This window comes from Lonchura striata, chromosome 7 (genome assembly GCF_050655825.1).
Source record: "Lonchura striata isolate lonStrDom1 chromosome 7, ASM5065582v1, whole genome shotgun sequence".
NCBI lineage: Eukaryota > Metazoa > Chordata > Aves > Passeriformes > Estrildidae > Lonchura > Lonchura striata.
In genome coordinates this window covers 27036253-27062386 of record NC_140709.1, presented here as the reverse complement: position 1 = coordinate 27062386, position 26134 = coordinate 27036253, and the positions used below count along the sequence as shown (strand labels likewise).

Genomic DNA, 26134 nt, shown 5'->3' with positions numbered 1-26134 from the left:
AAAAGAGGGGAGGAAAAAACTCCAAAGCACCACCCATGCACAAAACCCCCCCAAGGTACCAGAAAATATTAACAGATTCACTTAAAGTGAAGCTCAACACTTAAATACTATCAGTATAAATTTATTGGCTTCTAAAGCCACCTTTTCTGCAGACACCAGCTCACTTCACTAAGCTTGTGTACAGTATAATAATCACTATAAATTTTAGCCACAAAAAAGGTCTGATTTTAGGTTTGTGATAGAACACTGTAGTAGAGAAGATGACATCTGGAACAAACAACAGAAGATCAGCAATATACTGAAAAATGGCATGTTATACATGTTTATTATCAAATTTACATTCCACTATGAAACAACAGTAAGTGCAAAAAGCAGATGGAAAAAATACCATGAAAATCCCAGACTGTTCAAACACTGTGTGTAATCCCCTGATGTAACAGCCAAATGAAACCCAAACGCAATTACTTTCCTTCCCTCTGTTGCTATTCAACTGCAGTAGATGTTTTAACTTTGATCACAGGTATTTTGAGCATGCAGGTATCACTGAGTTACAGTAAGTACAAAAATTCCCTTCTGTCACTTGTAACTTGCACAGGCACGGATAAGTACTTTCTAGCATCCATGTTTGACTCAAACCTGCAAGATAACAGAACCCTGCCAAAATGTAATTCTCCATTCCTTCTAGGTCTACTTCTTCCTTCTAGGTGCAGGATGTCAGCCATGCAAGTTTGTCACCTCTCTTATGGGAGACAACAAAAGCCAAATCATTCCTAGAATCATGGTAACTTGTAAAATGTTCTCAGAAACACATATTATTAAAAAAGAGTTTCTCTTCTAGGTTTTGGTACAAAATGGTAAACTTGGAAGAAGTATCAATTTTCCCTGTTATTGCAAGCCAGGCATGTATATCCAAACTATGCATGACTATCCAAAGGCATAAACGCATGACAGAATTTGAACAACACTGCACCACAGCATCAACCAACTGGGTAAACACACACAAACACCATGGTATTGAGGTTCTTCCATTTTCTTTTTGCCTTATGTAAAGTATCTGATGATACACCTCAGCTACAGAACAAACCAAGCTGTCAACATGCACAGCATTGTTCGAACTGAGCCAGTTTGTATTGCTGGGCTATGGAATAGGGAAGTGTCTCCAAGAGAAACATGCATTTCATTTATATGCTTGTAGATTAGTTTTACCTGAACCATGGTCTGCCAAAGGAATTCTGCCTTAGCTGATTTGCTACTCTGCTGATCCAGTGGCTGGAGTTATCTTATGAAGCCAGTTAGAAACACAGTGTAGTACCTTCAAAAATTTATCTGTAACTCAGGTATTCCTACAATAAACACATAAAATGGACGGACTTTTGACATGCTACACTTCTCTGTTGGTACCAAACTGTCTAATCAGCTTTTGCTAACTCGTTTCCCTGGAAGTTACACAGCAGACATACCCATCCCAGGCCACTGAGACCAACATGGCAGTCCCTCCTTTCACTCTTACCATATGTAGCTAGGCAAGACACCATGCACAGCTAAGTACATACAAACATAAATACTTAAATGAAAAAATTAAATATTTTTCATTTAAAAAACAAAATTAACCCGTATATAGTCTTTTAAATAAAATTCACCTTTTGTAAGTGTAAGATTTTGCTTAGAGAGCAAAAGGCAACTCCAGGAGTTCCAGAATATTTCTGTGCGCTGCTGACAGACAAGCTTCTGCTAAGAATCCCTGTGCAAGTTTGAAGTGGTTACTCCTTTTCCTTTTACAAAACAAAAATATCAGAGAGTCATCACAAGATCTACAGAACTGTAAAATCAGAAAGGCCACATTACAAATTTCCTATAAACAAGGATAAGAAGCTTTCTTTTTCTGCCTTACTCCATTCACCCCTGCAGAAACGAGGGTGCTGATTATGGATGATGTGCCTAACAGCAAATGCAAATCAGTGTGATTGCACTGATGCTTCACACCACACTCCCAGACAGCTGCCAGCTATACCCCACTTACATAGTAACAGGAAAGGTAAACTTAACTGCTTAATCTAATTGTATGGAAACAAATAATTTTATAATGTTGATAGGTACAGTGAAAATTTATATAAAGACTAAGAAGCTGTTTCTATTCAGGTCACTAGCAAAGACAACTTTTTCTTAAGCTACACAAAACATCTCTTGTAGATTGTTCACTTATGGTTAGAACCTTGGACAGGAAGGGATCAAAAAAGCAGCATGGGCAGTAATATTTTTATCATTAACACTCAGAAACCAGATTTCTAAAATGAAGTTCTTTTTTGAGTTGGAAAGTCTGCCTCAGCTAGGTTCAGAACCACACTCCCTCACTGATCACTGGATTTCAATATTCATTAAAATGCTACAAAGAACACCAGCTTTTTTCTTCCTGTTTCTATATAGAGACTTGCAAATTTTGCTCTTAATGAAATATTTTAAACAAAATCCTGCTTAAAATGAGAAATAATTGAATGAAAGGCATAAAGTTTACTGGAGAACTCTCAAATATACAGAATGTGTACTTGGCAAGACAAGAGGCAGTTTTCTGAACTTCCAACAATTTCCTTGAAGTAAATGATCTCCATTTAAGTCTTTAAAAAGAAGCCCTGAATCAAGCACCTAGGGTTTATTTCCTTTTGCAATGCTGAAATGTGCCTGAGATATTTGTGTGAGTGTGCGTGCAACAAAACTATCCTCATTTAAATAGATGCAAACTACACGTTAGAAAGATTTCTTAGCTGGATGTTTTCACCCCAATACACATTTTGCCGGTTCTTAATTCTTATTCATTGCACATTTCTCTGTGTGCTTTATTCACAAGCTCTGGAAAGAAATTAACTTACACCTCACTAACACAATTGCACTCTTTCAAAATATAAATCCTGTGTTTGTAAACTGAAGTATTACTTTCTTACACAGAGCTAAAGATTCTCTCCCCTGCTTCTGAAAGTGAGGAGGAGTTCAAAAGAGCAGAGTTTCTGAAATGGAAAATAAAAGAATGAAAAAAAATCCAAGTTTTCATATTCGTTTCCTACATAGAGGAACTTGGGCTGATAAGGCTGGTCAGACTGATTGTTATTTTAATATTATATTTATATTATGTAGCCTGACTGCAAACAATTAGTAAATACTGTGGATGTATGGTGGAAAAATAGTATCTACACATACAGGTTAAAGGGTTAAAACACTGAAAATGTCTACAGCAGTCTTCACTTCTAAGTTAAGACAAGATGCTGAAGGGGGTCTTGAAATAAAGCTTTGGTTTTACCTTTCTATCTCCCACAAAACCTTCTTCCTCAAATCCAAGCAATGTTCCTTTGCTCCTTGGTCCCAGCGCTTGTCTCTCCCACATTTTAACATGCACATGCCTTCTCCAACACTTCTGTAACACACCTAACAATGCCTGTACTGGATGTTCATCCCTCAAATTATTTACTGTGCTCTAAGTCAAACACCTTTCAGGCCAGTTAGTCTTCCTTTAGTATATCCATTTTTGATGACTGTGTGCAAACAGGAGCTCCTAATGCTCCAATTATGGCTGGAAGACTCTGGTTTCTTCTGAGTCCTGCCATTAAATTGCTACCTGCATTTAAAAACCCAGCTGAGTCCTGCCTCTGCAAGCCAACCTCTGGCCCCTGATTCTTGCCATGGTCCTGTGTTTCAGGGGGCTTGATCACCCTGGCAATGCCCAGCCTCTTCAGTCTGTCCACGAGGTTCATCTTCAGCTGGCCTACGTCAGGGACGTTACAGGAAGGCTTTGGGCCATACATTTCCTGCAAAAATGTCTCTGCTGGTCGAGAAGCCAGGAAATTCTCCGAATGATGCACTCGAGGCTCAAATGGTGGAGGGGAAGGACAAGGTGAACGTGAAGGAGAATTTGGTGGAGTAGAAGGAATGAGAAGAGTTTGAGGGTGTTGCAGCAAAGGCAGTTTTTCTAACATGGGGCTGTCATAAACCTTGGCAGAGATGCCTCGTTCTTGCAAAAGTTTAGCCAGGCTGCTTGTGCTGCTGAAAGTAGTAGTTGAATCTCTTCTGTTGGTAAGAAATTCTCCAATACTTCGTCTGTAAGGATTAGCTGGAGTGCTCACTACTGGGTTTCCAGTACTGCTGCCAGTATTCCCCAGTGAAAAAGGAGCACCCATGGAACTGAAAGAAAATAAAAATTAAACAGAGAATATACACACATTAGACATTTTTATACCTGCTCTTCATTTGTGTTTTACTATACAGAAGACTCAAGAAAAACCTTAACTATTGCTATCATTTGTGACAACTTCAGTACTCAAAATTACGGTACTGCAAAGTACCAATGAATTTACCTTCTGTGATCACCTGTACTCTATTAGATAGAATATTAACATAGTTGTCCAGTTAATTAAAAAAATGTAACTGAATCAGAATATAAAACATAATGGAATCTTTTTTTCCACAATAGCTGTATGATACAAGGCATCTGCTACTTAAGAGCTAAAATTACTTCAAGTTACCTTAACTTGTTTTCATTCTCACTCTAGAGAATTCCAAGTTTTCCTTCGCAATTACAACTATTTTTATTAGTAACATCCTACATGTTGCCTAACTGCCTTAGTATTTTTAAAACTGGTCCATGTATCAAAAGCCAGAAAGTAACTGTTTAATCCTATGCAGCAGCATTTAGGATGTTAGCAGTCCTCATACCTGGGAGTTACTTGAGTGACATCAGAGGGGTGAAGGATCCTACAGGTAGTGAAGGTAAATGTGGAATTTGTTGAAGATAGACACTTCCCTGGATTTGAGGCTGTAATGTGAAGAATTTATATGCATTAAGGGTAAAAGTAAAAACACATAAGAATGAATCAAACTTGAAGACAATGTTATTATCACTGTTAATTTTTTGAGTCCTTTTTTTTTGACATAAAAGAACAAGAAGAGCAAAAACAGCATTACCACACAAATACTTTCCACAGAGAAAAGGACAGTGCTAAATAGACACAGAAGAAACACTAACCGTGCTTCTTACCAGTGAGTGGTAGTGCTGCTGAAGTAACAGGTGGCAGGAAAATGCCTGCTGCTGGTTTTGCCAATGCACATTTCTTTTCCTCCGGGAAAGACTGTTGTGCTTGAAATGTTATACCTCCTTCACCCTCTTCCTCATCATCTTCCTCCAGGTCAGAGATGTGGTGCACAGTATCATCAGACAGAGGGGTAAAGCCTTTAGTAACAACACCAGGTCTTGGGTCTAGAATCGTGCCGAGGTTGGGTCGAGCAAGCTGCTGCCAATGAAAAAGGGTCTGAGATCCTGATGTGACAAAAGAGAAGAGATTCAGAGAGCCATTACCTACTACTGTATCACGTTACAAGAATGCATTATGAAAACAAGTGCAGCTGGCTGCTGTGATCCACACACCCACTGGACGGCAAATGCCAAGAAGCAGCCTAACACCAGCATGGAGTCTACCAAATACTACTGCTTCCTGTTACTGCATATCATACCTAGCTATACACACGATGATTTAACTGGCAAATATAAAATCCTTTTCTGCTAATGAGAGAAGGAAGATCATTCTCTTACCTTCAATGGGTTTGACAATTTGCAACTTCTCTGGTAGGAGAACACGGAGATTACTAGAGCTGGCAGAGAGATCTGTCAATTCTGAGTTTGTACTTGGGGAAAAAGAGCTTTCTGTTGGTGTACTGCAGCTACTAGCCTCTTCTTTCTGCTCAGCAAGCAAATGCAATTTTCGGTCCCACTCCTCCTCGAAGAACTGCTTCTCACTCAGGTAGTTCTGACGACGCAGGGAGAGCCTGTGCAGAGCTGTGACCAGGTCATTGTCTCCAGGGGTTCCCGGCTGGCCAGGACTGTGAGTGTCTCTGTGAGAAACATCAAATAATAGTAGATATTAAGCCCATTAAATTAACTATTTCTCTATAACAGAGCAGAAGTCCATTCTGGGTTTACTTTTGAATCAGTTATTTTCAGAAGAAGGTAACAGGCTGTGCTTCCTACTTCAAATTCTTCTCAGAGCTGCTCCCTGGTGCCACCCGTGCGTGGCTCTCCAAGTGGTGCACGCCAGACTGGAAGGGCTTTGCCGTCATAACAGCACTCGAGCGATTTGATCCAGGGATTGGCAATGGGGCAGGAAAGGAAGAGGAGCGGCCACGGATGATATTAGCAATCTTGACAGTGTCAAACACTCGCTTCTGTTGACCCCTGTGGAAAAGACAAACAAACAAAAGTGGTTTTCAGAAGCAAAAAAGATATAATAAAGAAGAATCTCTAAAAAGCAAAGTTTGAAAAGTCTATGGAGACCCACTATAAGATGTTCAGAAAAACATAATTGCCTAAAACACTCATATCTTCAAGAGATCTACTGTATTAAGTATCATAATTACCACTTCTTTACTTGAAAGACCTGAACTTCTACTGATAGCTGCTTTAGAATATTGAAAAGTATATATTTTATTTATTTAATTTGTATATGATTTCAGAAACACATATTACTCCTTGCTCAGAATTATGAGATCCAGGAACACGTCTTCAGGGTTTTGAAAAGCATTATATATCTTTCAGCTATAATGTCATTTGTTCAACAACTTTTTTATAAGCATTAAAAGGGGTAAAACTAGTCCTGTGCATCAGAGAATTTGGATCAAAAAGTCTCAAATTAAAGAATGAAATAACATCCTTTTAGCGATTTCCAGCTTCTTCATAGAGTCAAGTAAGAATAGCAGGTTTCAAAATTGAAAAGATTACCAAATACCATAAACCTTTTTTTATTTACAATTAAAACATTATAGAGGGAATATATACATTTATGTCCCAGAAATCAGTTTCACCTTAATTAATTCAACTCTATCGATAAGTATCAAAATAGCACATAGAGATCTGAAAACATACTTTTGCTTGGAGAGAACAGATTCATCACCCTGACTCAATTCCTTCCGCATTGTCCCTTCAATTTCTGCTGCAAGGGAATCCTAGAGAAAAATGGAAACCATAAGAGTTGACAAATTAGATTCAAGTCTTCCTTCTGACTATTTTAGCAGAAAATATCTGTAAAAAATACTTTTAACAATCAGCATTTGTTTGCATAGTATCAATATGTTTTGGACAAACCCTTCTGCCTCATGCCTAAGGGCATGTGGAACAGTTTTTCCACCATAACGACACCTATGTGTAACCAGGATGGATTCAGTTTTCATTTGCAACATCTGCTTTTTTTTTGTGTTTCTTTATGTACTCTGTATGTTGGTTTCTTTAGTTGAGCTACAATTTTAAGAGCACTTCTTACAAGTGTACATGAGTGATTCTGTACACACAGAGGAACCAACCAAAATCTGAAGAATTCCCAGATATTCTGAGTATGTGAGATACTCTGTTTCTTAAAGAAACACTGTTGAGTTACAAAATCCACACCAACATCAAACAAGACCCTAGCACAACTGGTCATAAGCTATAGAACTTGCCAATTCCCTTATTAAAAAGAAATGGCATATAAAAAGGAAAAACTGCAGTGTTACAATATGTCACATGAACAGTTACTTTCCTAACTAATTTCCTACATTTCTAACAAGCGTACACATTGAAGAATTGACAAACCAACAGATCAGCTCCTTTGCCTACTACAAAATAGTTCTGGCTGCAGTTCCTGCAAAGGCTGTTGTGCTCCTAGAGCTGCTCACTGCCACAGCTGTGTGTGCCAGCTGGTGTGTGCCACGCTAGAGGTGTTGGTTACCACAGGAAATGCTCCACGGGACTGCGGGTGGCAGAGACAAGCGACAGAGCTGGCTCTGCTGCGCAGCAACTTCACTTCTTCCTGGGACTCATGCAACATCCCCAGACACTCTGCATTCCGATCTTGAAACTCATGGAGCTGGAAGAGAAGAGAGGCCATCACATGATCTCTTCAGAGAGAAGACAGTGAAACTGAATGAACTCCTACAGTAACCTAGAATGGCTGATTCGACACTGCAAGATTCTTTCCCACAACTGGAATGGACAATAGCACAGCATCCATAGCAGTTTTAGTGACAAAGCACAAAGATTCAAAAGAGGAAAAAGTATGACGAAATTCAAAGGAAAATTCATTGAAAAAATGCAAATACACTAACTACCGATGCAAAAGAAGCAAAAAAAGAGAACTGCCTTAAAATCTAATGAGCCACACTACTGTTAATACAATCAGTAATATTCACACTAAACCACTCTTTCTCATAACTAAGAATAGTAAGACCTCCCTATTTGAGACATGCTCCTTGCCTTTTATACTCCTGTGAACTACAAAAATATTTGTGTAGGTGTAAGTAAAATAATCATTCTTTTCCTCCAATCATATGACTTAACACAATGAAAGATTAAAATCCTACATAATTAAAAAGCAGTAGTTCCCACTTTCTCTCTGTTTTCTTTCTCCTTTATTCTATCCCAAACATTTATCTAAATGTATGTTATAGAAGTCTTAAATACCTCTGCTGTCAGCTGTCTCTGAGCATCTTTGGAGGCTTGTAAGTGAAGTTTCAGCTCCTCCTTCTCAATCACATTCTGAAAGCACAAAAAGGTGCTCATCATTTTCTCAGCTGATTTCCCCAAGAGACTGATCTGCCAGACTTTCCTGGAACAGTGCAACCCCATGGCTTGCCAAGTCAGTTTTTGCCTGCTGTGAGCACTGGCACAGGCATGCTGCACAGACACCTGCGCACACGCGGACACTTTATCAGCATTCCCTTACCTCTTTGAGTTTATGCTGAAGATCAACAATCTGGGACAAAAGGGATGAGATCTCTTCCTGGTAGTGAATCACCTCCTCACTCTTCTCTGACAACTCCTCTGTTATCCTGGAAATCTGAGCATTTGTTTGCCCTACAAAACACAAAAGGAACTTAGTCAAGACCTCCTCCCACAAAAAAAACCCCAAACCCCTCAATCCAAGAGAGGATGAGTGAAAGTCAACAACAATCTGCAAAACCACCAATTCTCTTAGGAAATAAATTCATAATACATAAAAGTAGGTGCCTTAGAACTTCCATAAGGAAAAAACTAACAGTGGGGTGAAGGAGGAAAAAGAGTCAATTTCAAATGCAAGTATAAAATATTAAGAACTAAGTATGCAGAATCTGAAACACACACGATCAGTATGTGAAATGACCACAAAAAAACAATTTCAAATGATGTAACGGCTCATGACCAAAGCCAGATTGAAATATTCTGGAAAAGTCTGGTTCTGAATTAATCTTGTTATTAACTACCATTGTAAGCAAAGGTATGTTGTCAAATCTTGTAAACTGTAACATACACTCTTGATCCTAGTCAGTATCTATTCCCCAAAGATCCAGTGAATACAATTCCCTGATTCTTTTTCTTCCTTTTAGCAAGCACTTAACAAAGTTAAATGACAAATCAACTCCAAGAGCTGAAATATTTTTATGATGTTAGCCTTGTTTGTACACTTGCCCTGAAAGCACTGCAAAATCATAAGAAAGTCTAATCAATCTTGCATAAAGGTCACACTACAACTTTAGTGCTCGTTTACCCCACACATTTACTGCAGAACAAGGCTCTGCTTATGGGCCTGTGAGCATTTAAGCTCAGTCAGATACCTTTTTCCTGAAAATGCAAATTTTAAAACTGTAGGCAACACAGCTTTAGGAGAAGATTGATTCTTTCTGTGAATCTAAATTACCTAGTATGTCTACTCATGCTATAGAATTGATTAAAAAAGTGAACTCACAGACATTCTCACCGAAGGAAAATAGGAGAGCATATTTGAACTAACTCCTATTTGCAAAAGATGCATATTTTCTCAGCGGGATGAGAGTAAATTAACCAACTAAGTATCAAGTCATAGTATTTTATGGCAATCTGTAACAAGAAAAATAAAGCAGCAACCCAGTCTTCTTTATGGGGGTCATAGAGAAAAAAATAAAATCTTAAATATAACTTAAGGTTATTATGCACAAAGGAAGTAGAACACATCAAATGATTACAGATAAAAAAAAGATATTGTAATTTATTGTTTCAGAATACTTAGCATACATTTATGTAAGTGTAGCTGCAATTCTTCGTAAATAAGCAGTCCTCAAAGCAAATACAAACAACTGCTCTAGACAAATTAAGCCACTTCCTAATTTAAATGCTCTGGTTCATAACATACATTCTAAAACTAATGTGTTCATAGTTTTAAGAGTCTATACACTAACCCATTTCAGTGTCAAGTGTGCTGAATATACAAACAGAATGAATTTTAATGTCTGTAGGCTCCAGTTTAGAAAGCTTTTGTGTTCATTTTTCCCTTCTAAACATGACACACACAGCTGAATTTGAATGCCAAGAGTGAAACCTGATGAAATACAGAAACAACCTTGCACTTTGGGAAAGGGGAAGACTTCAATGATTGGCATAAATTACTGAAGCCCATTTTTAGGTTCAGGGTTAACTAAGAAGGTGTAGGCACTAGGTATTTCACCTACCATCCTGCCATTGCAAAATACAGCCTGGATACTCACGGAGTTCTTTGACACAGTCATTGACCAGCTGCTGTTCCTTCTCTTCATATGTAATGGTTTCTGACTTCAGATGGCAAGCCTTTGAGAAAATTATTCATTTATCAATACCAATCTATAATGTCATAAATTTTTACTTCTAAAATTCTTGCAACTGAAGAGTCTCCCCTCTCTCTTTAAAAATTCTATGCTTATGTTTTCCAACATTACCTGTTTCTCAGAATTTTACAGGTGTTTTATGTGAAAGACAGATAGACACATGAACAAAGCCTGATCTCTTGGCTCGAATAAAAAATTTTTGCAAGAAGATGTAATTTGGTAGGGAAGGTGAACCAAGACAGCAATCAGAAATAATCAATTTAATTTGCTTCAAAAAACTTAACTTAAAAAAAACACCTTGAAAACTGATTGATATTAGCCAACTCTCTTATGGCACTGAAAAGCTCTTAATAGAACAGCTTTTCTCCATATTCCAAACTTGTCTATTTAGACCAAATTTTCTGGGCCAGAGACTGATTATCACAACATAACTAAACAATATGAAGCACTCTAGATTCCCATGTCTCTTTTTGATTGTGAAGATGGCAACATTAAATTTAGCACAGCCAAATCTTCTATACTCAGGACTGCTTGCCAGTAAGGGACTCACACTGTAAAACTCAGCAAGTGATTTTAAAGATTATCCCAGCAAAAAGTACATCTACACAAGTGCAGGCAAATACACCTCTTTATGTAGTGCTGTCACATGAAAAGAAATCTAAGCAAATAGAGTCTCATTGTAATTGAGGCTATTTCAAGTCACTGAAGGCTTTGTTATATCACAGAATGATTGAGACCTGGCTGGTCTGTAAACTTGTGCAATCATATACAGGCTTATGAGCCAAATAAAGGCAAACTTCTCTTTCTTATCCTACAGCACTACTAACATATCTAGTTAGTCTTACGGATTTTTAGGAAGAATGTGCATCTCAGGCTGAGTATTTTGGAGACAAAACAAGGGCAGAAGTGTATTTTATTGAAATTAAAGGAATCTAATGTAGTACTGGTATAACAAGCTTATATTGGGAAAACCTCACATAAAAAAACTGAAACACCACACACACACAAAATAAACAATCTTCACTTTTCTTACAAACACCCGCTTTTCTTAAAGGCAACAAAAATAACCCAGTTTTAAACAATGTCCTATTTTACAAGTTCCACTCTTCATTACCAAAGAAAAGGCACTGCATTTGTTGACTCCAGTTCTTGGAACCTTTGCTGTTGGTTCCATTTTATAGCCATTTTTTGTCTGGCCATCTAGTCTCTATTTTTCTAATGGCACATTTAGAGCCTGTATTCAAGTATTACACACGAGAGACCAGTTAAAAGAGAGAACTAATCACATAGTCACAACTAAGTGTGTCTTAAAAATAATTTAAGTGGGAGCTTATTAACCCTTAAATATCATCTGAGAAAAAAAATGGCAACAGAATGGAATTCCCCAAATACTCCTGCTCACTGCAGTAAGATTTATGTCAAAACAAACTGCATGAGCTTGAGGGCCTGATATGTCCAAGTACTTTTGGTGGGTGCTTACATATCTTCCCACACTTTTTCATGCATCACAAACTGCATTGAGAACAGACTGCTGGAAAACTCTAGAGATAATGAGGAATGAAGGAAACAGAAGGATGTGGCCATGGAGGGAAAGTGCTCGGGAATGATTTGCATACAGTGTCACAAAATAGCCATGTGCTTCAAGAGAAACCCTGCTGCTGGATTTTGAACAGCCTGATTATTTGTTTCACACTCAGCGCACACAGCACATGCCATCAGTCAGATGTACCTTGGATCGCAGAGCCAGGTTCTCCTCCTCCAGCTCTCGGAGTTTATCCTGCAGGACATCCAGCTGCAATGGATCGTAGGGCACAGTGAAAGACTCGTTGAAGCGCAGTGGTGTGGAACAGCTGGAATCTGTCTCACTCTCCTCAGAGGCGATGGAAACAATACGCAGCAGGTCATCCTTCTTTGACAGCTCATGCTGCAGCTGGTTAACCTAGGACAAGTGAAGATCACCACCACATGAAATACACTTTACATATACAATATCATACTGTATTATTTATGCAGCCTCTAGAACATCACTGCTTCTGAATAGCTCACACCTCCATTTATTTACAGGAAGTTTGTAAAATTGTAATTTTACCACTGCAAGGGAGACCGAAAATTCAAGACGCCATGAAAATTAACAACAGAACCTACTTTTTAAATAGTTTACTACAAAATCATTTTCCAGCTGCCTTGATACATTATTTCATTTTAACATGCTAGCTATCATTTTGATTATGACCATTACTCTGAATTGCTGAGTTCCTGGAGAAGATGATTGAGAGACAGCTATTTACATGTATAAAATGGTACCTTCCAGTCTGCACATTGAATGACCCATAGGGCGATTATAAACAAAAGAAGAGACAGATCTCATTTTGATAAAATCTATTTTGCTTATCTACACTTTTATATGAGTACCTAAGTTTATGCTGTTCTACAGCTGATTATGAGTACATCCTTGTCAGCAGCATACTGCTTGATAAAAGCAGCTGAATCCATTTCACTGTAGCTTACACTACATCTCTTGACCACAGGGTTATCTGTCAACTATTTAATTATTTTTTAAGGGAAAAAAAAAAAAACAAAGAAAAGATTAGATCAAGAATTTGTGCTTACAGGAAGAGACAGAGTGAAGATCTTGATCAGCATTCACTTTTCATTACATTTTATTTATTCATTTGTTTACTCTTAGTGTAAGCACCCCATTATCCAGCTCACTTTCTGTCTGTTTCCTCACCTGTGAAGTTATGTAGCAGCTCATGTCAGATACCAATCTCTTATTTTGACTTATATTAGTCCATTTTTAGTTTAATGGTGGGAAATCAGATTTATGATCTGATATACCCTAATGATACCTAACATTTTCATAATTTCTCAGTAATTACAATATGTTGTCTTCAATTCTTGGACTGCAAGAAGTGATTGAACAATGATTAGGACAATGACATCTAAACACACTTCTGTAGTCCAAGAGCACAAATCACCCCAAAATTAAGTGTTTCCTTTAATCCTCTCACTACCATCATAAATGGGAAAAAAAAAAAAAGAGAAAAAATGGAAAAAAAAACTGAATAAAGGAAAAAAAGAAAGAAAAACAACCACTTACTCTGTCTAGAGTTTGTCCTAACTGTTCTTCCAGTGCTTCATTCTGCTCCATCAACAGATGATTTCGCTTAAGGAGGGCTTGTCCAATCCGTGCTGCCAGTTCCAGGTCCCGATCTTTCTGCTCACAAAATGAGAAAAAATGTTTCCTTTTGATCGTGTAAGGTTTAAATTCAGAGTAGCTTTAGAGTCTCCTAGCTACTGTTCAATGCATCAGCACTCTGAGATCTCCCTTCATTCTCAAATGGATCAACATTGCTAGAAAATTACTAATGCTTCCTCAATTGGATCCAGAACACATCCATAATTGTGTTTTTTGATAGAGCATATTCTATTCCCCACAGCCATTTGCAGTAACAGGAGAGGAAAGCACCAGACCTAGGTCAGTTTTGGGTTTTGTGCTGAGTACAATGTTTACATGGGCTCTGCCTCATACACACACAAAAATCACACTTAGGCCTCTGGCCTTCCCAGTGACACCTTCTCCAGAACAGACTGCTCAGCTTAAACAGTGGTGAAAGGGTAGAAGCAGAGGAGCAACAGGAAATCAGAAGAAAGCTGTTTCTTATACTCACTGGCTTCATGGATGCCCATAATTTTGTTACATTTTGTTTCTCAGGTGGTGCAAGCAAATGGGCAGCTTCTCATTACTCACGTGTTTGATAAGCAGCTCTTGAAGATAACTGAATCAAAATAGTCAGCAGCTGAATAAAACCCTCCCTCAAATACACTCCCTCAACTGCATTAACACAGCATGACAGAGACAAGCATACCTCAGCTAACAGACGTTTGACCATGTCAGCTTCACCGTAGTCTTTCTGCTCCACGTTTTCTGTGTCAAGAACTGAACAGAGACAAACATGCTTATTTTACTGAAGGAAAGACAAGAAGATTGTGGGAAGTGGGAGAGCTGAACTCAGAGGATGTTGTTTATATACACAAATACAGTACTTGGTTGATGAAGATAGCAGAGGTTAGGAAAATGCACTTTCAACTTCAGAAATGTGAAACAGTACTCATTTGAGAAACTGATAAATGTGGTATTGAACATTTCTGCTTTTTGGCAATTTTAACTAAGACTTGAGGTGCTCACACATCTTTCAAATTTAGAAAAAGGAGAAAAAAAGACTCAGGGCAACTTTTTGAATACAGCTAAGCAATTGAATCCTCCAGCCTGCTGGGAGAGGAGGAGGAGTATATTGGAGCATATCCAAATACAGTTAAACACATATTTTAACCCTGAAGCAAAATTCCCACTAGGCTGTGTGACAGCTGTACACAGGAAGTATGGAGACCCCTGAGACAAGTCATGAAAATGCATTTATGAAGGGTTTGACCATCTTGGAAACAATTAAGAAGAAATGAGATAATGTTTTTCTGGGTTTTAGATGTAGCAGTAAATGCTATCTTAGTAATCAAGTGACTCCAATGTTTGAAGAGTTTGTAAAACTATTAAAAAACTGAGAAACAGTAAGATTGGAAAAACAGGACTGAGTGAGGAATAAGCAAAGCATGAAGAATTTGTGACACCTCTGAACAAAACACAGTGCTAGAACTGCAAAGCATTGGTCTGCTCTTGTTCATGTCCTGATAAAAAGATGGTAGTAACAAAGGCATCTTAATTACCTTGTGCAAATTTGTGAGATCCATCCAAGGAGGAGGAAGGAAGTTCAATAAGAGCTAGAGTGACAGATAATGACAGATATGGAAGGGAAAAAGAGAACAAAGAAGAGAAAGAATTAACATGTAAGGAAATAGGTAATTTTCTGCCATGCATCTACCACAATCAAAAAATAAATGCATGTGCAAACATAGTTTTTTCACTATTAACACTTTCTAAGGCCTTTTAGGGAGCCATTTAAATGTAATTTTCTTCTGAAGCAAAATTATACACCTCTCTATCAGATGATGAGTGTTTGTGCTAAACTCAACAGCAATTTACTGTTTTTGCTTTATGAAATCAGGATCATTAAAGAGAAGAAGCCAGCAATATAAATTTAAGAATTACAAAAGTACCTCCTTCAGCTGAACATTTAAGTTAACCTGTTTCAAAATTAATTCCATCACCACTGAACTGCAAAATGAGATTACTATAGGTTTGATCTCAGTATTTCCTTCACTCTTTCACCTTGGTTAAATCACATTCTTACTCTGAATACACAGTGATATCGATTATCAGTTCTTTTCTTTGTTTTGTTGAGGACTGCAAGCTTAGTTATGAGATAGTAAAGTGCCAAGCTAAAGTGCACACTAACTTTATTTCCGTATGTTATATAAGCTGTCTATACCCTTTACATACATAATGGCCACAATTAATCTTTTAAAGCATAACACTACAGCTATACTAAGATCAAAGTTGCATTTTAGTAACAAAAGAAACTTCTTTGTCATTTTGAAAGAGAGAACAGGAAGAACAACACAGAAGGAAAAGTTTTACTGTTTCTCTAAAAGCTTAAAAGTACCAAACCAAGTGCTTTTCATCAAGTAGATCAGTAGGCATAAAAACCCAACATATGCTGTTTAAGCACGCAGGAGCTTTGAACTCACAGCACTGTTACTTACTAACTGTATTTCTAAGCAGGGAATAAATAGAAACTCTCTACTAAATTTAAAGTACGTATCTATCCGTAGCATAAAATGCATTTGGAGGACAATTTTACTGAACTACTTGGTTGCTGATACTAGCTGCTGAAAAGGGGACTCCAAACTCATCTAACTTAATAATATTTGGAAAATTCACTGCACATACATAACTAAGATACAGCCATTACAGGCAGAATATTATAGCCAGCTCTCCTGTGGTAACTGTTCCTAGCAGCTAATTTCAAGTTATAAGTTTTTATCCAGTGCCTTTAATAAAAATTTACACTAATTCCATGCTAATTTCAAGGTTACTCAGGTAGGTAAGTTCCTAAAATCAAGAGCAGATATCTTTACTCTGATAACTAAAATCACAGAACCAACAGCTTTGAAACTTAGCTCTATATAAATTACTGTATTTTCTCTCAGTATAGGATCAAAACTATATGCAGTTTATTATAATTCTGTCTTGAGAACACATGCACATGCAATACTCACCTTGCCAAGTGAAAGTTGCAAGCAACTCTTCATTTTGGTTAAAATTCTTGTTATATTGTGCCATGACCCTTTATTCACACATACAAAGTAGCTCCAAAGAGAGGTCTTTTGTAATTCAGGATTTCTTATGCTAGCACGGTTGAAGCAGAAAATATTCTTCCACCTCACTGAAAACACTGCCAGTGTGAACCCAACTGACAGACCTTATGGGACAGACCTTCTTATAGGCAGCAGCAGCCATAAAAAGGAGGAGCTCAAGTGCAATAACTACTGTGTTGTTTTGTGGCTTTTTTCTCAACTACAAAGTCACTCAAACCATATATTCAGCATTCTCTCTCGGAAAAAGTTATAAAAATGTTTCCATACATATACAGGGGGAGGAAGATACACAGCTAAAACCCCATGTCATGCTTCATGTCACATTTACTCCCAATTCCACACAACAAAGATTAAAATTTCACCTAACAAGCTATTCAACAATAATTATAACTAGAATTTTATCTGTATTTGTGTTTGTCTGAGACTCTTCCAGTATGTCCTGGTAGGTTACTAGTCTCAAAAAAGCTACTGTAATTTCAAGTGTAACCAATGTCTGGACAATTTCTAGGAGAAACATTAACCATATTTATCTTGAGTTTACATGACTCAGCAGCTACAAAAGCGTTCTTAAATGATACAAGAATTAGTTTTATATGTTATGCTTAACAGCTATATTTTAATTCAAGTATTAATTTAATTAATATCTCTTCATTAATTTCAGTCATTGTCACAAGAAAACATTTAGCTTAAAAAATTACTTTAAAAACTCCTACAAGCAGCTCCCGGTTTTCACAGGACACCTTCTCTATTTGAAAAGAACTTCTCTCTGGGAGAAATAGGAAGATGACCCTTTCTCCAGTGCCTTTACCGCCAAATAATACACAACAGGCTTCATGAAAACTTTGTTGATAAAACCCCTCCCTCTCCCTGCAGGCTGGAAATGCAAGCTCACACTGACTGAAGGTCCTCTGGAGCCCTGCGTTTCATCACGCAGGTGAGGTGCGGAGCCAAAAGCTTCGGCAGAGCCGCGCTTCATGTCACGCATGGATAGACTCTCATCCCACCTCTTTATAATTAACTCTTAGAGACTGGTACACGCCCCACCAACCACACACCTGCTTCCAGTGAACTACAAAAGCATTCCCTCAACTGTAAAATCATTTATGCATGCAATATTAGTATCAGAAACAGTCTGAGCAATAAACATTAAGTGGCTTTCCAATTACTTTCCACAGTTAAAAGAGTTCAAAGCCTTCAAGTTCCATTCATAACAAGGTCACTCTAAATTGTTGAGTACTGCATTCTTGGGAGGTGATATTTTAATCTTTGTTATTCCTTTGCTATGCATCCTTGGGAAGCTTAAACTACGAAGAACAATGACAAAAAAAAACCCCTTTTCGAGGTGGTATTTACAAGGAAGAGGTAATCATTACAGATTGTATTAAAAAACAAGTTCCCTCTTCGCTGTGGTTTGTTCCAGTAATTCCAATATATGGCAGAAACAGGACTTCCTCATTTCTCTGAAGACATTACAATGCATTCTCCTCTCAAGAAAACACTTAAAAACTATAGGCAATTGTGTGCTCAATTATTTTTGCAACTTTCTATTTCTTCATGTGACTTAAGCTGTCCATTTTCTTCTTTATCGTTTGATAGGTTTAGAAGTAATTTACTTAGTATTTTCAGAACTGGAAGGCAGTGATCAGCTTTGATCTAATACCTATCTGCCATTCATTCCTTTTCTGTCTCTGGAAAAAACACTGACAGCACTTCATAAACATTACTGACACAAAACATCAGGGGAACACCACCAAATCAACCACAGCGCCGTCAACATTCCTGAAAACAGAACTGCTTCACACTCATACCTCTTCTAGCACAATTCTAGGTTCCTGCCTCTTTTTCACTATCACATCTTCCCATTCTTACTTCAGTGTGTAATCTGATGACAAGGAAGTAATTAAACATTTTAAGTCAGCTATTAGAATTGCAGCGTGAACCACAAGTGCATCCCCTGAAATCAGCCTTTTCTTCCACCTGTCCAAAGTTTTCCACATTTGACCATTTCCTAATACTAATATTAACTGTGTATCTAAATTTTTGTCTTTGATATGTGGGGCAATAAATACCGACTCACTCATGTAACGGAAGGAGTCCTCCTCACGAGCTGAAGAAGCCATCTCCGGCAGCCAGCCATGGCAAGCCATGGGCTGAATCCAGTCCGGATTTTCATGCAGGTACAGAGAGTCCACTCGTAACTTGTAATCTGGCAACTGTTCTTCCAGCATGCTCACCAACTCCACCTCAGGAAGGTCTTCATTGGAGCAGCCGTCTGAAAGAGAGTAAATGCCAGTAATAGTGCATTGTTAAATATGTGTAAAATTTAATGGGGCTGCTACAGTAGAACACTTTTTATGTACTATAAAATACTGCATAAATGCTTCAGTAGATTTGGAAATAACTATTCTGTACCAGACAAAATACCAGAATACTTACTGAATCAATGCTTGATTAATACTGCCATACTTTTAAGTTCCTCACCTGCAACTGATCCCAAAACTTCCTGAAAAGATGGCATACTGTGTCCCTCCAACTTCCTGAATATAATGTATGTACTAAGTTCGAATTTCTATCTTTTCCTCTTCATTGAGCTACATTTTACCAGCTATTGATTTCCTAAAGTCTCATTGACTTTTCATTGTTGTTACACTTCCCTTTTCTGAAGGAAATTCACATTTTTCTTGTTCTTCTGTTTTATGCATTGATTTGATAATGAACATAGATGTAAACAATCTTAAAATAAGCAAAATTGACTGAATACTGCTTTGAAATCAGGGAACAAGTATAAAATTTCATTATCATCCTTATGGGATCACACTCTGAGAAACATGATACTAAATCCCCTGCAATCAAAGTTTAGCTCTTTCTATGCTGTGTGTGTTCCTTAATCTTTTCACAATTATTGCAAAAAAACCTACATTAATACTAAATTGGTAAAATATCAATGGTATGCAATGATTATTTTTGCAAGATTTCCACTCAGGATGAATACTATCTGCAGTATCTTTCAACGGAAAAAACACCAATGTTGACTATTGACACTAAGAATTTTATAAACAGTATTTCACAGTGCACAGTGACTTTACAAGTGAGTCTTATGTCACTGTTTTTGTTCCCCTACAATACCACATAAGCAGCACAAAGAATGTGAAACATAAGGTTGTCTTCAGGTTGGTGTTGTATGACATGCTAGACACATTCAAGATCTGTCATAGTAACTCTTCAACTTACCAGGGACGCACTCCAAGCCCCTGGGATCAAAACTCATGAGTCCTTCCTTCACAGTTCACTTCCTCAAGAAGAGCATTCTCTAATCAAGCTGTGCACCATTCCTTTACTGCTTTGGTAAAAAGATGGCTTTGGTTTAGAGACAGAGGAAGTGAGAGCCATCAAGCCACAGAGGCTCATAAATCTGGCATCAACTCACTTCTGTAGGCTGGTCCATACTCCAGATCTACTGCCATCTTAGGACATGCCTATTTCACCTGGGCTACTGATCAGTAGAAATATTTCATGGAAGCTTCACCAGTTTCTCAGCTCACCCATCACCTAAAAATAAAGAGAATGCCAAGGTTTAACAGATTTCACTCTTTCAAGGGAGACAGGTAAATTGGTGTGACTTTGTCTCTTTCAGTCTGAATCTCCCCTCTGTACTATAACTAATTATAAAAGAAAAAAAGGCAAAAAAGCATTTTATTTCCAGTTTACACAGTACATGTAAAAGGTAGCATTAAAATATGTTTTCTCCCTGCAGACAGCTCACCTCAAACATGGACTTGGTCAAATATCTCTTTGTCTGTACTATTCAACTTCCTTCATATAATATTTAGTGTGTTCAGGTCATGCACTGAAACAAGGCATTTCCTTTTTATGCTAACAGACAGCAGCTCCAACTAAACAGAGATTTTCTTCAGGCCACTACATTTGTTTAAAGTGATGGATTCTAAAGGCAGGATTTTAAAAACATCACCCTTAACATTTCTATTGTTAAAAAATTTAACACAATAATTTTTTTTTGAGTCTCTTTCCCTTTAGAACTCTGTTAATTAAAAATTGGACCTCTCAAAAATTTACTTTGTGGACTGTGATAAGATTTGTGTTTTCTCTTCAGCAGGGACTCAGGTAAACCAGAAAATTAAACTACTGTCACTGATTCAGATAAGCTATCAGAAGAGTTTCATGAAGTAAAAATAAACTTTTCCTTTGCCAAGACTGATTAATCACCTTCCATATAAAACAGTAGTTCTAGATGACAGAAAGATATAAAACTGAAGAGAAAACCAGTCTCCTTTTCCCTCCCCTGGCGTTCAGTTAACATAAAATTCTCTTAAAAGCCTTCATTAATTTAAAATTTGCTCTTAACAGTTTCCTCAATATCTTCAATCATCAAGCACAACAATTAGGTTTGTTTTGCTGTCTGTAGCAACCTCTTATTTGACAAGATTAAAATGGACAGTGCAGGAGCTTTTTAAAGCAAGTCTGGAGCCTGCCAGTTCATCTGCTCGTAGACTTTGGCAGGAGATAAAAAAAGAACTTTCCTCCATTAAGGTCAGCTCATACTTGTGTGCATTATCTTCTTGTTTTGTCATTCATGTCTTTATGCATGTAGCCTGTTTATCAGTTGTAATTATTATGCCTATTAAACACTTGAGATTTCAGAAATATTTTCTATCTGAATGTATAGCTGCTTCTAGCACTTTTAAAAAATTTTCTAGAGGCTGTTTTTTAAATGGATTGCTGAAAAGCTTGAACTATATATACCCCCTTCTCTAAAACAACTTAATACAGAATAATAAAAGCCATTTAAGAAGACTGCTGTAGATCCACACATGCAAATGACTTTATTTTGTAATAAGAAGAGTCACTATACAGCTAGAGGAAGCTCAACAGCATAGGACAGTTTCTTCACAACTCTAACTCAATCTTTTTCCTTTGAGTTTTAAAACTAAAAATGAATGCTGCTACTTCTCAAGATTGGTTTTAATCCCTCTTCTAAGTGCAAAGCAGAAACACTATTTGTAGCAAGCCAATCTCAGTTCAGCCATAGGGGGGAGGTGAGGGGGGAATGATGATTTGGCTAAATGTTTCCTAGAGCACCAGGCAAACACCAAGGTATTGAATTGAAAGAGCAAACTCATTTATAAAACCTTTGAGAAGTTTACTACATAAGCAAACACCATAAAAGTTAATGCTTGCATTTCCAGTGCTTCTCATAGCTTTAGTTTCCTGTACCATGGGGCAACTTCTGTAGAAATTCAAGCACTGGGTAGTTCCACCCTGAAAGTGACTCCATGACCCTTCTACACTGCAGCTATAAAACAATTTCCTAACTACAGATTCCTCCTGCAAGTCAAAACTATGATTAAATACATTTAAATAAACCCCATAAAATTTATAACGTGGCTTTAAAATATATGACCATGCTATAAAAAGATGGACTAGAAATTAAAATTGTTAAATCATGCAGAAAGACATGTCCAAAAGAGAAGCTAGAAAAGTTGCTCAGGTGTTGATTTTAATCTTTATTTATAAAGATTATTTCCACTGTCCATTTACTATATTTATTCTACACTGATCTACATCTTATCAGTTTTATCCCCCTACTCTCTCATAGGTGAATTTCCCATTGATGTACATGTCTTTTACTAATAGGCTCATTAAGCACGGGAAAAACAAGGGAAATTCAAATACTGGAGAACAACCCATACGTAGGGGTGGTGCTCTCAGAAGGCTTTCTTCAAAGAAGTTCATGAGAGATGAAAATATCAGCCAACATTTTACATACATACCTACCCCAATCTTAGTGTTTCTGTATTCTCTAGATTAAATTTTACTCTCCAATGTGTGTCTCGCATTTCAGCTATCATTTGGCTCCAAACAGTGAGCTAAAACCTGGGCTACATATAGCACACTTCTTGTAGAAGTCAGAACTATTCCTGCACCTTCTGAATCTGCCCTAGAGAATGCAAGTTGCTCTAAAGAGATTTTATAATTTTTTTCCTTCAGTGAGTCAGAAGACCCTAGTGAAGATTAACTTGAAAAAGCAATACTGACTAAAATCTTAGAAAAGATAATATAGTTATAAAGCACTGAAAATTGTTGTCTAAGTACTACTTTGGGCAATTTCAGATCGATGCAGAAAGAGTTGGGGCACCTCAAGATAGAATATAGTTCTGAAGACATGCTACCACTAGAGAAACTAATTCAAATTTGAATTATGAGAAAGGTCAGGGAGCTGCTTTACAACTGGAAACCACAGACAACTGTATGTGTTATTCCTTTGTGCACAAAGTTAAAAATATATGCAAAATATTGGCATTTATATTGCCAATATCCAAACTTCAACACAAATAAACTGTTATTCCTGCTATTTTTCATTTGTTGAGAGCAAAGTACTCCTCACAAGTACTTGGAAAGACTAAACTAGGTCTGTTCCACTGTACAATTCCAGGATGCAAGACATTAGGCCTCAAGTAACACAAATTTTGACAACAAAGAAGATTCTAACAACAAAGAAGATTCTAACTTGATTAAGAGAGAAGATAATATCCATTTTCCAAAAGCAAGCCAAGTAAATGAGTTATTATTATTATTCTCAGATGCCAAATTTTACTGCCATGTAAGCATGCAATTTAAAAAATTGTATCAAGTCATTAACACTACTTTTTCCATTGCTAAAACTGGAATGCTGTCAAGCCAGCTAATAGCAATCAACATACTCTGCATTTCAAGGTTAATGAAACAGTTCTATTCTTATAGCAAACATGACCACACTGAATTGTTGCCAAAACATTCCTGGGACCAGTGCTCAGAAGCAGAGGCCAAATTTTTCAACAACATCCAGTAAGAGATGAAGGACAAAGGATTATCAGCTGAAAAACAAATCTACATGAACACAAACTTTGCCTATCACAATGAGCATTTGCTGTGTGCCTAACACCTGTTATTTTCAGCCAGTACTATCCCTACAGAAATCTGTACAGTGCTTGTGTTTCTCTCATGTAAGGAAAAAAATATTTAAAAGAGTATGCCAACAATATCCTAAAACCAACTGTAATGATAATAAACAAGCAACAGACTTCCAATCATAAAAAAATGGTGTAAGAAGAAACTGTAAAAAAACAAACAAAATATCCCCCTCTGCCCCTTCATCTTTTGGATTGTTTTTCTTCTGGGATGGGGGAAAGGCTTCAGAAGGGAAGATGGAGAACACCTCGCGATTCATCATTTTCCAAGATCATGAAGCCTGCCACAACATTTCCTCATCCTATTTTATCTACAGTTATGACAAACCAGGCTCACTTATTCTCTTTGTCTGTCACTTGTAACAGCTTATGGTCTCCAAAGTGGCAACACTACCTGTTAAACACAGGTATATATGCTTTATGTACATGTATACATGCATACTGTTGAATACCACAGCTTGATAGTTAAGATTTAAGCCCTACATGTTTGGAGGTTGTCTATGTCACCCTTAGTACAATGTAAAAACAGCAAATGTCTAATTGAAGTCTCCCTTAGTCTGAAACTATGAGTGTTATCTACATTAAAGACACACTATGTTTTATAAATTCCTAAATTTTTTATGTAAATGCATAATCATAACACTACTATCTGTATGCATACTTTCTCACAATTTTTTTTCAGAAGAAATGAACATTTAACTGAAATCACTAACACTTTCAGTTGATGCACAGTTTCAGTTCGTTGACCTACATCCCAGCCAGTGCTCAGCATTTTAAGTTATAATTATGTATTAGAATTAACCAAACTGATCTATATTACTCAGTCACCAGAATATCATTAGCAATCAAACCAGAAAAAAATAATGTCTTCTTTTTTTGTAGCCATATCTGTGAAAATGCTCTATTTGTGTCTTCTTGGAAAACTAATCAACAAATCACAATTATCATTCCTGAAAGACAGCACTTCTACTATACAATATTAATTCCAGAAGCCTACTATTAGAGGCAAACCACCCTCAGGAAAGTCAGTGGTTTTCCAATGCTCTTCAAACTACATTTTCAGGTACTCATAACAGAAATTCAATGAACAGGTACAGCTCTAACAATCACACTGCCACTAGAGCGGAAAAATTTTAGGTATTGGAAAATAATTTTTTTTCAATTTTGCTTCAGTGTTAAAAAGAAATTATGCTATTTTTACTAAGAATTACATCTTTTGAAAGAACACAAGTATCCAAAAACAAACCTAAAATCGACTGTTGCTTTCTAATGTTGCTTTAAGTTATTTATTAGTGTATCAAATATCTGCATCAGACTGTCATAATCAGTCAACAGTAATTGTGAAACATAACCAAGAAACAGGCACCTATGCAACAGCTGAAGATTGCATTAAAGATAAAAATAAGAGCACGCCACTCCACGTAACATTTCTCCACTAGTATGGACGACAGAGTAAATGACACTTACTGACAGATACTGGTACTCCAGTTTAATCAGCTGATTAAAATGTAACAATGTGATTAAGAAGTTGCTAGCAGCTAGAATTTCCTTGTCTTCATACACAAGCAAGCCAACAACTAAGATGTCACGGAGGGCTGCCTCGTGTTCGCGGTGACCCGACCCTCCAGGGAGCCCGCTCGGTGACAGGCACCCCGGGCCGCTGAAGGTCACCCCGGCACCGCCTGCGGGCACCGCCGCCCCCGCATACACTGAACAGACGGAGCTCAGCGCTACGTTACATTAAAGCATCGCCACCGCCGAAAGAGCCCTGTCAGCTGCTAACCCGGGCAGGCGCCGGGATTCCTTCCCCGCCCGGGACCGGGGGCCAGCCCCACACAACGCCTCACGCTCGGGCCCCGCGCTCCGACCCCAAGCAGCCTCAGGAGAGCCGCCGCACCCCCGGCGCGGCCCGCTGTACCTGCCAGCCCGGGTGGTGCCGCGGCCCGGCGGGAACGGCCCCGGGCGAGACGAGGGAGGGTTAACCCCTGCAGGGTGTGAGGCACGGAGCGCGCCGCTCGCCCGTGAGGCGGCAGAGCAGCGCCGGGCCGGCGCCGAGTGCTCGCTTACTCGGCCCACGCTGCGCTCCCTCCGGCGCCGCTCTTCCCGCCGCAGCCCCGCATGCAACACAGCGGCGACTGAGGAAGGGCCCCGACGGCTTCCGCTCGGCTCCCGCCCAGAACTACAGCCCCCGGCGGGCCGCCGCCAGTGACGAGCCCCACAATGCGCCGGGCCGCGTGGTGCGGGCGGCCCCCGACGCTGAGCCCGGCGGGGCCGGGAGCGGGGCGGGGTTCTGGCGG

The 26134-nt window shown here is 38.2% G+C and overlaps 1 protein-coding gene across 8 annotated transcripts; it reads right to left on the bottom strand.

The window, feature by feature from the left end:
- Positions 1-296: 296 nt before the first annotated feature.
- On the bottom strand, positions 297-26096 carry TRAK2 (trafficking kinesin protein 2). Of its 8 annotated transcripts, none has more exons than XM_085584565.1 (17): positions 25756-26096; positions 20300-20421; positions 20104-20209; positions 18950-19144; positions 14469-14539; positions 13700-13816; positions 12329-12538; positions 10504-10582; positions 8730-8860; positions 8468-8542; positions 7737-7874; positions 6899-6978; positions 6008-6211; positions 5573-5871; positions 5021-5299; positions 4699-4798; positions 297-4167 (listed from the first exon to the last, which is right to left on the bottom strand). In XM_085584565.1, exons 3-17 carry the CDS (start codon positions 20138-20140, stop codon positions 3489-3491), a joined length of 2694 nt encoding a protein of 897 aa, XP_085440691.1. In that variant the 5' UTR covers positions 20141-20209; positions 20300-20421; positions 25756-26096; the 3' UTR covers positions 297-3488. The 8 variants fall into 8 exon arrangements, with proteins under 8 accessions (XP_085440691.1, XP_077641251.2, XP_085440689.1 ...); XM_077785125.2 differs by adding an exon at positions 15322-15375 and having other exon boundaries at positions 20104-20421; positions 25905-26083; XM_085584563.1 differs by lacking the exon at positions 20104-20209 and adding an exon at positions 15322-15375 and having other exon boundaries at positions 25905-26083.
- Positions 26097-26134: the final 38 nt, after the last annotated feature.

Bases quoted from the DNA above. Each gene is read 5' to 3' on its own strand.
- TRAK2 (XM_077785125.2), bottom strand. From the start codon at position 20,140: ATGAGTTTTGATCCCAGGGGCTTGGAGTGCGTCCCTG. The intron at 19,145-20,103 runs GTAAGTTGAAGA...ACTCTCTTTCAG, and splicing joins GGGCTTGGAGTGCGTCCCTG to ACGGCTGCTCCAATGAAGAC. The intron at 14,540-15,321 runs GTAATTAAGATG...GTCTCTGTTCAG, and splicing joins ATCTCACAAATTTGCACAAG to TTCTTGACACAGAAAACGTG.